The sequence below is a fragment of the Onychomys torridus genome, chromosome 12, assembly GCF_903995425.1.
Source record: "Onychomys torridus chromosome 12, mOncTor1.1, whole genome shotgun sequence".
In the NCBI taxonomy this organism is placed as follows: domain Eukaryota; kingdom Metazoa; phylum Chordata; class Mammalia; order Rodentia; family Cricetidae; genus Onychomys; species Onychomys torridus.
This window is the reverse complement of record NC_050454.1, coordinates 75,045,873-75,059,461: the sequence shown is the minus strand read 5'-3', so window position 1 is coordinate 75,059,461 and position 13,589 is coordinate 75,045,873. Positions and strand designations below refer to the sequence as shown.

At 40.5% G+C, this 13,589-nt stretch overlaps 1 protein-coding gene across 1 annotated transcript in view; it reads right to left on the bottom strand.

The window, feature by feature from the left end:
- Window positions 1-13,589, bottom strand: part of LOC118593998 (interferon-induced GTP-binding protein Mx2-like) — a 59,083-nt gene that overhangs the window by 26,461 nt on the left and 19,033 nt on the right. The window contains 4 exon segments of the mRNA XM_036203703.1: window positions 8,674-8,752; window positions 12,642-12,840; window positions 13,307-13,417; window positions 13,420-13,444. Of these exon segments, the coding sequence (XP_036059596.1) occupies window positions 8,674-8,752; window positions 12,642-12,840; window positions 13,307-13,417; window positions 13,420-13,444 (414 nt within the window).

Genomic DNA, 13,589 nt, shown 5'->3' with positions numbered 1-13,589 from the left:
TTCAAGAAGTAGATGTCCAACTTTTAGGAATTGGCACCCTATCTCAGATAAAACAGAGTTCGAGATGGGTTGAATGCATAGGGCCAGAAGGACAGAGAAGAAGGCTGAAGCCATATGTAGCAAATGTAGCAGTAAATCTATGGGGCCGAGATCTGCTACAACAGTGGAATATTCAGATTAAAATTCCTACACTCTCAGAAAAGGAATATAGGCCAATGCATGTTTCTAGGAATAATATCATAACATGCTGTAAAAAACAGTCACCAACCATTCAGGCTGTACACAAACAGAGCACAACTGCTGTTGAACTCTCAGAAGTACCAAATGCCTTACCTTTAAAATGGCTAACTAATAAACCTATCTGGGTTGGACAGTGGCCTTTGACAAAGAGAAGCTACAAGTTTTAGAACAGCTGGTTCAAGAGCAGTTAAATGCTCAACATATTGAAGAATCTACCAGCCCTTGGAATCCTCTTGTATTTGTTATTTTTAAAAAAAGTCTGGTAATTGGAGAATGCTGACAGATCTGAGAGCTATTAATAAAGTAATTTGGCCTATGGGCTCCCTACAGACTTGGATGCCCTTGCCTTCTCTACTACCCAAATAATGGCCTATAATAGTTATTGACTTAAAAGACTGTTTCTTTACCACACCCTTACAAGAAAATAATAGAGAAAAATTTGCCTTCACAGTTCCTAATTATAACAATTCACAGCCAGTCAAGAGATATCAATGGAAGGTTCTCCCACAGGGAATGTTAAACAGCCCTACCTTATGCTAATACTTTGTGCAAAAACCAATGGAGATAATTCGTGTAAAGTTTCCACAATCCATAATTTATCACTATATGGATGATATCCTATTAGCTGATCCAAAGTTAGACACATTAGAAAGCATGTGTGAAGAAGTAAAGAAGTTTTGCCTCACTGGGGACTGCAAATTGCTCCTGAAAAAAATACAAAGAGGAGACTCTATTAATTACTTAGGATATAAGATGAAGCTACAAAAAAATTAGACCCCAAAAGGTACAACTGAGGAGAGATCGATGGAAGACTCTTAATGATTTTCAAAAGTTGTTAGGAAGCATTTCCAACTTATTGGGTATCACGGGAATACCCAAAGATGGAATACAAAATTTGGTTAATACTCTAGAAGGGGACAAAGAATTAAATAGTCCAAGAGAATTATCAGCTGAAGCTGAGAAGTAATTAGCTCTAGTATAAAAGACAATTTGAGAAGCACATGTGGATCATGTGGATCCAGAACTTAAATGCATTCTTGTCATATTCCCTCCAGAATTCCCCCCACAGGTATTTTGATGCATAGGGAAGATATTATATTGGAATGGATATTCCTACTACATAAACCAAATAAGAAATTAAAACTTATATAGAAAAGATCTCTGATTTGATTCAAAAAGGTAAGTTAAGACTTCTCCAGTTGACAGGAATGGACCCAGCAGAAATTGTAGTACCTTTAACTAATGAGGAAATTTCATCTCTATGGAAAGATAATGAATACTGGCAGAGAGCCTGCAGTAACTTTTTGGGAGAGATTAACAACCATTATCCCAAAAGCAAGAGAATAGAATTCATAAAGAAGACTGAATGGGTCCTTCCTCACATTTTATGACACAAGCCAATTTCTAGAATCCTCACATTCTATACGGATGCAAATAAATCAGGGAAAGCAGGATACAAATCAGGAGACTTAAGTAAAGTGGTACAAAGTCCATTCAGCCTCTGTACCAAAAGGCAGAACTGTATGTCATTCTTATGGTACTGATGGACTTCACAGAACACCTCAATATAGTCACTGACTCTCAATATGCAGAGAGAGATGTTTTACTTATTGAAACTGCTGAATTTATTCCTGATAATACACAGAATTAACTTTATCATTCAAACATTGCAGGAAATCAATCAGAAAAAAGGGAACATCCTATATATATATAACACATATCAGATCCCATACAGGTCTGCCAGGACGTCTAGCAACAAGGTAATGATGAGATTGATCAGTTACTAATTAGGTAATGTGCTAGAAGCCTCAGAATTTCATAAGAACACCATGTAAATAGCAAAGGTTTGAAAAGGATTTTCTCCATTACTTGGCAAACAAGCTAAGGATATTGTGAAAAAATGTCCTATCTTGTTCCTTCTATACCAACTCCATTACCTGCAGGGAGCAATCCAAAAGGTATACAAAGAAATGAAATCTAGCAGATGGATGTGTTTATTTTGGCAGAATTTGGAAGATTAAAGTATGTACACTATACTATTGACACCTATTCAGGATTTCAGTGGGCAACTCCTATGAGTTCTGAAAAGGCTGATTCTGTGATTACATACCTATTAGAAGTTATGGCCATCATGGGAATACCTGTACAAATTAAGACAGACAATGCCCCAGCATATGTCTCCAATAAAATGAGAACAGTTCTTTGCTTATTACAATACAAAGCATGTTACAGGTATACCACACAATCCCACAGGCCAAGCAGTCATAGAAAGATCCAATGGAACTTTAAAGGATATGCAAAATAAACAGAAACAGGTAACAATGACTCCTAGAAATAGATTGCATAGTGCTTTATTAAACGTTGAATTTTCTCAGCGCCCCTTCTCCCTAAGGTTTCATATTTCTCAGGGTTATGGATGATGGTTCTAGGGTTGGGGGTGGAAGAAACTGTTAAATTCAGTACTCTCCTTAATGAAAGAAATATGTCTCAGAAAAAAGGGAAAAGAAGAAATGGAATGGATGGTGTAAGATATTATGGTAGACTATCATATACATTAGTAAACAAATTTAGTACAATAGCAGCCTTAGATAATTGGCATTATAATTTGCACTGTTATGAATTCTTATATGTTGATACAAATATAACTTTTTATATTCCTATTTAAGATAATTTGTATATTGATACAAATACAGAACTATGTTTGTTATAATGTACACATAATTTTACTCTTATTTGAAATATTTGTATATTGATACAAATGTAAATTTATATATGTCATACTGTATGTATGTTCTACTTCTGTTTTAGATATTCTGTATACTGATATATATTTAGGATTATTATCATGTTGTATATTGCACTATACATTCCTACCTCTGTTAAAGATGTTTTGTGTATTGTCACAATTTTAAAGTCATTGTCCTTTTACTGTACATTTGCTTACAAACTGTTTGCCTTGTTTACATGAAGCCTTAGTCCTTAGGTTGTTTAGGTAGATAAGACTTATAGATTTATTGTCACCTAATGCTTGTCATCTCTATAATTATGTTAGTTAGGTTAACCAGATTTATAATACATAGGTCGGATGGATAGGTAATCTTCAAACACTTCATGGACCTAGAGAATATGGGCATTTAAATAACTTAGAATTCTGTTGACGTGAGAGACAATTGCTCCTGGCAGCACCAATTTGATCCCAAGAGAATGTTGAGCTTCTAAGAAATTTCCACTTGGAACTTTGTCTTCTTGGCACAAAATGGCCTACTGGGCAAAGAACTGCCCTTGCCTCAACTGCTGACAGTACGAATGCTGTCCTTTCTGGACAAGCAGGACACAAGGAAAGCGACCACTGTACTTTGCCAAGACAAGGTAAGATGATATTTCAGAATTCCTGCTTCTGAAAATGGTCTGTCAGATATCTAGGCCTGTAGCCAATTTGAATGCCACCAACGATGTTGAGAAATATTAGATGACTGTCCAGGCCTGCCAGCTGTCTCTGTCTACTCCCTTTTGGAATGATCTTTGTAACAATCCACCTACCCACGGTCTAGACTTCCCTGGATTTTAGTATGTGTTTTTTGCTTGATATTGTTTGGATTTATTGTAATTCAACTTATCTAGGTCAATATCCCTCATTACTCCTGAACAATATTTGATAACCATTTCTTTGTATAATAGTCTTGTGTTAGGTTAGAACCTTCTTATTTAGAGAAAAGGGGGAGATGTAGTGGGTAGCCATTCCATCCTTGGCCTGGAAGTTCTAACCCCCGATTGAGGCATTGGTAATGGTCATGCCCACAAGGCGGGGCTGAAGGAGGACGCTGAAGACACAGGATCCAGAGGAGAGGCTTCTCTTGGTTCCAGGACCCCTGGACGCTGGAGGTAGACTGAGCAGAGTTCTCCAGATAACACCACCAGACTGCGCCATAGCTTTCCCAGACCCTGTTACCTATCCCTTCATTTGTAAGTTACCCCACAAAATAAACTTCCCTTTTAACTACGTGGAGTGGCCTTAATAATTTTACGAATAAGTGTGACCTTATCTCCCTGTTCATGACACAAAACACTTAGTCCCTCTCCCTACTACTGGAAGTGGGCAGCAGATTCAGATTGCCCCAGCTTACTTTGTAATGAACTAGCTGTTTTTATTTTTTATTTTATCATTTTATATGAATGGGGGTTTGGCTTGCATGAATGTCTGTGCACAATGTGCATACTGTGCCTCCAGAGGTCAGAGAAGCCTCAGATCCCATGGGTTATAGATGTTTATAAGTCACCTTGTGGGTGCTGTGGATCAAAACTAGGTCCTCTGAAAGAATAGCGAGTGTCCCTGACCACTGAGCAATCATTCCAGCTCATCAGAATATTTTTAATTAAAAGAAAACTTATCTCATTAAACAAGACTATAAATACAGTCTGAGTTTTGTGCCAAGCGCCACAGTTTTAACCCTTGATTCTGTGAAGTTTCTGTCACCTCCAGGACCTGCTGCTCTCACAGCAGTTGGTGCCTCCCTTTCTGCCCTCTCTCCAACCCTGCAGCCTCTGCTCTGCTCTGTCTACACCATGTATGTATTCTGGGTGTTTCTTATATAGAATCACATACTACAGGCCACCATGACTGTCCTGCTGGTTTTCACTCAGCATCCTGTCATCAAGGCTCACCAGCCTTGTACCTTGTATCTGTACTCCTGTCCCTTTCTTGGGTTAAAATACTTCACTGAGTGATGCTGAGAGCGGAATTGCTTCCCTGATAATGCTTGTGCTATGTTCCTAACCACCCAGAACCTCAGGAGGGGACTACTTGCAGATGAGGTTTTTAATAGAAATTACTAAGTAGAAAGGAGTCTCTTAGGGTGATCTCTAATCCACTGTGTCTTGTGTTCTTACAGGGGCTGACAAGGACACATAAATATTCAGAGTGAAGGACTTGTGAAGACATGGGGAGAAGAAGCCAGGTTCAGGGTAAGAGGACTTGTATGTTTGACTATTTCCTCATAGTTGAGGAAATAGACATCTTTCAGCTCCCCCAGGAATGGAAGTGGGCATCTTGTGTTTGCCTCTCTGAGGGCTCAGTGCTGTAACCCACAGCAACTGTACCATTTCACATTCCCAGCAGTGACCAGGGCTTCCTTTTCCCTGCCTCTTCTCCAGCACCTGCCAGTGTCTGTCGTTCTTATTCTAACTTCCCTAGGGTCTGGGACAGGAATTATCCCTGTGTTTTCATTTGCATTTCTGATGGCCACAGGCCATGCATCCTTTGAGTGTTTTATTAGTCATTTGTATATCTTCTTTTTGGAAAAACATCTTTATAGTGTTTTGCACATTTTCTAATTGGATCCAGTTTTTGTACCTTGGATTTGTATAGCTGCTTCATATTTTGGTCTCTAAGCCCTCCTCTTCTATCAGATATAATGGACAGGCACTTGTGAAGTTTTGAAATAGAACAGTGACTCTTCCCTGGAGTTAGGACATACTTGAGGGCCTATACTGTCAGCTTCATCTATCTTGTTTAGTACAGCAGAATGTGGGCACTGTGGGGACATGGGGGGTTCACATCCTTTAAATAAGTGTATCATAAGGGTCTCTACAAATGCCCATTGCTACCCACCTGACCACCTACATGTACCTGCAATAGACAGAACACTCCACTTTGTACATCTGTCCTGCACAGCCAAGGGAAGCTGTTTGTTAAAACCTCTGGTTGGTTTAAGTCAATTCAATGTTTTCATCAAGCCATTCAGGGAAGGCAAAATCCCCTCCACTATGGTATCTTTCTCAGCACAGATGTGATCAAAGAACTGATTTCTTGTACGTTCTCCCTGCTTCAGATTTTGAAGATATGAAAATGGGGGGGGGTGTTGCCTGCACTTCTATTATCTCCTCACTGACATAATGAAACATATTATGATGCCCCAGGATTATGTCCCTGGACAGGCAGCAGTTTCCTCCAAGATTAAAACTTTCCATTTTGGAGGGATGCTCCTGAAGGCACAGGAAGATAGAAAGGAGATGAAAACAACTACATCCTCCTGGGAAGCTCCTTAAACTCAGGAAGTCAACAAATCAGTGACTCCAGAAAGTCCCTGAAACTGACTAGATTCACCAAGCCTTCATGCCAAGTGTACATAAACAATAGGGACTTCTGAGACTCACTTTCACATAATCCAAGATGCCAGGGAGAAGTAGAGACCAATCAGGCTGCCTGGAAAAGGCTCAGATCTATTGAACTACACAGAACTAACTCTCCAACCTCCTAAGCTGCTTGCAGTCTGTGCCCCGTGCTCCAGATTTCATGAGCCATCGCCCATCCTGGAGTGGGCTTTGAGATTACAGCTGTGTTTGAGTTATTTCTATGCCTGTAAGTAACTCTTCACCCATATTCCTGGAAATCAACCCAAGAAAACTCATTAGTTCACCAAGTTGGACTTTGCTAGCACCTTTACCTTGCTTTGTTGACAGTTCCCTATCTGGTGTCTTACTGAAGTTTGTAATTTGAACTTCATTCCTAGTATACTGGCACTGAAAGGTTGGCATTTAAGAAGTTAGTAGGACATGATAGCTCCATCCTCACAGAGGGTGTGTGTTTCCTCATAACAGAGGCCAGAGAAAAGTGGCTCTCATCCTCCACACATGAGGACCAGGATAGATGGTGTCATCTTGACAGCAGAGATGGAGACCTGACCAGTCACCTCATCTTCTGGTGTCTTGACCTGGGACCTTCTAGGAACCAGAACAGTGAGTGATGGTCTCCTATTGTCTATAACAATGGAGTGTAGGATTGTTAAGGATGGCAACCCAGATTGGACAAGATGCTCACCGTTTTGGAAATTTTTTTCAATCTCCTTACTCCACAATAAGAACTCATGTCGGATCCTGTTGAACAGGCGACATTCTCCCTCCTTCACATTTTCCTCCCCTTGTACTATGGCAGTGATGTCCTGGTTAAAAGTGTTGATTTTCTGTCAAGAAGGAAAACATCAGTATCAGCAGAGGTCTTTCAAGCATGGGTTCAAAGTTGTAAAAGGAAATGTGTGCCCTCAAGGTGGGTGAACCAGCTCCTCCTCATGGGCCCAACAGAACAGTTTTGAGGGGGAAATTTGCTGCAGGAAATACCTCCCTTCTTCCTCTTCTTTGGGATTCTTAGGGAGAACTCTTCTGTCAGTGTGGGTAAAATGAAAATGCCCCCCACAAGGTCCACCCTGCTCTCAACCATAGTCTCTATCCTGACACCTTTTTTAACACTAAATGGATAGGATGCATCTCCATCAGCCTTGGAGGCATGAGATCTGAAGAGTACCAGAAAGAGATTCCTGTGTAGATAGTGATGCAGTCATCATGCCCAAAACTATGGACAATGCTCACTTCAATCAGGAAGAATGTTTTCTCATTGTCATCCTCTGGTATGTCTGCACCATACTTCTGCAGCTCCTCACTGCAGTCTTGGTGACAACTTCTTTATTTGATTTTCTAACAAAGGCAGAGATTTCTGAAATGGAAAGAGGTGAATGGGACATAGAAATATAGACTGGGAATGCAAACGAGGCCCCAAGCCTGCTTTACAGAATCACCATGACACATGGGAAGCATTCTGAAGTCCTGATATTATTTCTCTGGTGCAGAGCAGCACTGGAGAAGCATCCCTTTATACACATTTGCCCATACCTGCAATCTAGTATGCAACCCTGTCCACTGCTCATGGCTGCTTCCTAAAAGAGCCTCTGAGAGGTACCTACTTCTGTATCTGGGACAGATGAACTCTCTTCAGGGAAATGTCTCTAAGCACCTTCTAGTAGCTTCTGAAACAGGGGAAGTTATAACAATATAAGACTCATAAAACTTTGTGTGTTCAACAGGGACTATTGCTTCAAAGGAAGGATCTATAACTTTGCTGTCCCCACGAATCTCAAGGCACAGAACTCAGCAAGAATAGGCCTGAATCTATCAGCATCAAGGAGGCCCATTGAGGTCATACAAGATCATGGTGCCCTGCAGATACCCTGATCTCCACTTATATCCTGGAGCTGCAGGAATACCTTGAACACAGGACGAGCCAGGGAAAGATCACTGCTGAGTATCTTTCTACAGCCAGTTCTCAAGCAAGTCTACACACTAAATCTACACTGCTGAGTATAATCAATACCCCAGATCACTAAGGTGATTTGAGACACCAGGTCAGAGAAAAGTGAACATGGCTTCTATCTGCAGAACCTGTTTGAATTCAAGCTCTTGAGATCAGCTCTAGAATGAGGGGCTGACAGCCCTGCTACCAGAACCTGAGGGTGAAAGCAGCAACAACCAGCAAAATCCTTCTAATGCTGGTGTTGCAAATTCCCAAAACCACATGTCTGAGCAAAGAGATCTTGACCAGTTTACGTGCCCAGGTCCCAGCCAATCCCATTTCAGCTTTATGAAGACACAGCCACCCAGGCTTACACAGATGTGTGAGATGAGCTCTGAGGTCAGTCTCTCTGCCAAAAGAGGCACTGTGGCCTTCCCATCCTCCAGAAGAACACTGAGGGAACAAGAGAGAGGACTCATTAAAACTTGGCCAGAACACAAGTCTGGCATCCTGTTGTTGGGAGGCCTGGAACAGTCTGGGTACTTTCAATGAATGGGTACCTTGAGATTGGTACTCATGGAGTACTCAGAGATGATTTTGTAGAAGAATACAGGGGAACCAGGTAGGTTAGTTCTACAATGGCCTGCAATGATCCTCCTCAGTGTTTTAGTAACCACAATAAAACCTATTCTTCACAAAAACATATGTAAACAACCACTAATATGTTATCATAGCACAATATGTCATTCCACGTGTGGTACATATGTACACACTATCTATATATAACAAATGCAAGTATATAACACATCCTTCCATATTTGATGTGAGTAAACACACTTACATGTATAATATATTCAAGTAAACATACCTGTCTAAATAGGCTATACATATCAGTACATACACACACCATATATAATACACAAGAAAACACAAATACATATAGATTCAGGTCTTTATACAAAGGCATTGACATGTATTTGCATATGGTGTGACACTCTCTGGTCCAAGAAAACGATTTTAGCCATGGACTCTTAAAGCCATAAAGCCACACTATTCTTATGCTGCCAATATCTGTGTTCAGACAATATACTGTTATGTCTTAGGATACAAGTCATTGGGTGTTAAGAATTATTCTTGCCTGTGAGTGACAGCTTACTCTTATTGGGGCTCCAATTTCTACCACTGGTCAGTTTATTTAAACAAACCAAAATGGTGGATAGAATAGAAACAATGGAAAGTTTGTTTTGTTTTGTTTGTTTTGTTTTGAGCCAGAGTCTCTTTACATAGACCACACCATTTTGGAACACACTATGTAAACTAGGCTGGCTTTCAGCTCATAAAGATCCCACCTACCTCTGCCTCCCAAGTAGTGGGATTAAAAGGCATGCACACAAGGAAACTTTTAAAGCCAGAAGAGCCGGAGAGATGCATTCCAAGTTCTGAAAGTTCATAACTGTTAAACAAGACTATTATATCCAGCAAAGCTATCTTATTAAAATTGATATAAAAAAAAAAAACTTCCATAATAAAGACAGATATAGAGAATTTATGACTCCTAATTCAGCTTTACAGTGGACCCTGGAAGAAATACAGGGCTCTGAAGAAAGGATAAATGTAGCTAAGAAGTCACAGGGAATAAATAGGCAATACTACAAGAGTCTATCAAAAAGAGGTCAAAGTTTACCACAAAATAAATGACAAAGCCAAGAGTGGGTAGTGCAGGGATCTCCTGTGAATTGGGGGCCAGCCTGGCCTACATAGTGGATCTAGGGACAGCCAGAACTACATGGTGAAACCCTGTCTCCAACATACAAATCAAAAACAAAACAAAACAAACAAAGAGCAGTTGACAGGAATTAGCATATATCTGTCAATAATAACTCTGAATATTAAGTCCCCAATAAAGAGAGACTGGAGATGGATCTGAAAATAGGAACCTATCTTTTTGCCTGCCTCCAGAAAATACAGCTTACTATCAGTGATAGATGTGACCTCAGGGTAAGGGTGCAAAACAAATGAATCTAGGATACAAGAAGGTTAGATATTCTAATTTCTGATAATGTGACTTCAACACAAAACTGTCAAAAGAGATAAGTGGGGATACTTTATTCTTACCAAAGAGGTAAGCAATCTTACACATATAGATGCTAAACACAGAACAAACCATTTCATTTAAAATGCTGTTAAATGTGAAATCACAGATTGACTAACACACACACATAGGGTTTGACTTCAATACCCAACTCATACCAGTAGTTGTGGGACAACATCTGAGCAGAGAAACATAGCTGATAAATGATGTCAGAAATCAAATGGAGTTGGCCTAGTGATGCATGCCTTTAATTCCACACAGAGGAAGGCAGAACTCAGTGAGTTTGAGGACAGCTTGCTATACATAGTGAGTTCCAGGACAGGCAGAGATTAGTAGAGAGACATTTTTTTCAAACAAACAGACAGGCAGAGACAGGCAGGCAGACAAAAAGGAAAAGAAAAAAGAAATCAAGTGGACCTAACAGACATTTATAGAACATTCTACCTACACACTAAAGAATACACATACACATACACATACACATACCACATACACATACACATATACACATACACATACACATACACGTATTCTTCTCAGCAGACCATGGAGCTTTCTCCAAAATGCATCACCCATTAGAACATAAATCAAGTCTCAACAGACACAGGACAATTTAAATAACATCCTGCATTCTATCTGACCACAACAGAATTAAGCAATATATCAGTAGCAAAAAAACCTATAGACAGTTCACAGACTTAAGGACACCAAAGAGCACACTACTGAATGGTGATTGTCATTAGGAAGAAATATGGAAATTAAAAAGTTTCAAGAATTTTATGTGTTTCTGCAGCATATGCTGTCAATCCCAGAATTTGGGATGAGAAGACAGATGGAATTCTGATTTCTAGGCCAGTCTGGTCTACAAAGTTTCATAACATCCTGGGATACAGAGAGAAACCCAGTCTCAAAAAACAGAACGAAAGAGAGAGAGAGAGAGAGAGAGAGAGAGAGAGAGAGAGAGAGAGAGAGAGAAAGAAAGCTAGGGGAGAGATTGCAATAGATCCAAGTGGAGTGAGCATAGACACTCAGAAGGACAGACTTTAAAGACCTGTATTCCATGAAACTGAAATGCCTAAAAGACATGGATGAAATCTTAAATATACAGCATAACAAATTAAATCAAGATGAAATAAACAGTTTAGATAGATCCATGACAAGGAAAGAGATTAACAGTAATAAAAACTCATCCAAAGTATGAAAGCCCAGGACCAGATTGATTCACTGCAGCATTCTACCAGACTTTAAAGAAATTCACACCAGCACTGCTCTAATTTTCCTGAAATAGAAAATGAAGGACAGCTTCCAAACTCTTCTCTATGAAGCCAGTATTACCTGATAACAAAACCAGATAAAGAAAAACAAACAAAAAAATTATAGACCAATCTCCCTTGTGAAGAAATAGGCACATTTTTTCAATAAATACTGGCAAAACTTATATGCATACAAACAATGTTATTCATCACAACCAAGTTGGTGTCATTCCAAAGATGTAGGGATGGCTCTACATATGTAAATCAATTCATGCTATCATCACACAATGTATTCATGGATAAATCACATCATCATCTAATTGGACACAGAAAAAGCCTTTGACAAAATCCAGTGTTTCTTCATGACGAAAAATGGGGAAGTTAGGGATGGAGGGAACTTGCCTCAACCTAATAACAGCTATACACAAAAAAACCCTATAGTCAAGAGCATACTAAATGGAAAGAAATCAAAGAGTTCTCACTAAGATGAGGACAGCATTTTCAAAGAGAATGCTCTTGTAGTAGGTCTTGGTGGGATTTAAGACATTCTCAGCAATGTGTTTGGAAGCTCAGATATCATCTCTTATGTGAATTGCTGTCTGACATTTGTTTTGCTGTGATGTGTTGAGCAAGAGGCTGGTATAGATTTCTTCAGGCTGAGCAGTTGTTAATGTCGTGGACTGCTAAAGTGGACTCCTAGCATGGCTGAGTGTTGTTTTATGCCATATCAAAGGCATGGTGAGTTTCTGGGTCTCCTACTTTTCCTCTGCTCTGTTCTACTTGTGACACCACACCACTTGATTGTGGTCTTTTGGCAAGTCCCTTCCTCTTTATTTACTACTTATTACTCTTTAAGGACTACCTTGTGCATTTGCTTTCCTTCAGGAAAATTTTACAGTGGCTTGAAGGTGCAATCATCCTCAGGCACACACACCACTCATGTCAGGTCTGTTCTTGACCAGCAATTTTCACTGCATGGCACAGTATGCAGAGGTACCTGAAGTGAGGGTGCTCCTTGAAGAAGGCTTGCTCCTTCTCAAGGGCCTCAGTTAGGCTCAGTTTTTCCTGGATGTCCTGCTGACCCCTACACTTGACTATCATGTAGCCCTTCTTCAGGTGGTACACCAGGTTCTGCACCACATCAATGACCTTGTCTTCAGTTCCTCTGTCCACAAGATCAGGCTTGGTCAAGATCCCTGCAGGACAGACCTTAAATCAGAGAAACCACCAAATAGCAGGAAGTGTAGTTCTCACTGGGCCACCAGGATCCAATCCTTAGATGAAGTAGAAACTATGCAGGGTGGAAGCCCCCACAGAGACATGTGTAGGTGGCGTTGTGAAAACAACAAATCCATAGATCAGTTGCAGGCTCCTTCCTAGCACCTCTCCATGGCCTCCACGGAGAGACAACTGTTTCATCCTCACACACTGTGGACCTTACCATGGCTCCCATGACATCGAGTCTCAGCAAATACGATTTCCTCCCCATGCTTGCCCACCTCTGACTCCTCATGCCTTTCCTACTGGGGAGATTAGAAGAAGGGGTCACTTCTTCCCACCTCAGTGGGATCCTGAGTGTTCACTGAACTTAGTCCATCTGGATCCAGGGCATGTGTCCACATTGGTATACCCACACCACTGGTTATCACCCACTCTCCTCACCTATGGTCCTGTCCCCTTCAGGGCCACCTCCTGAGCCATGCTTCAGTGCCTCTGTGGTGGTAATGTCCACATTACTGGGGACTACCACCAGGTTGATGGTCTCCTGTTTTGGATGTATGTCTTGATGAGTCTCTTGATCTGTAAGAAATGAAATGGTGACTTATAGTTATGGAAACAGGATTGAGAGTGATATGGCTGTGGACCATACACTTGCTTCAGGCCCTGTCTTTCATGGACTGCAACCCTCTGTAGTGAATCCTGGCCATCCAGTCTCACTCCCACC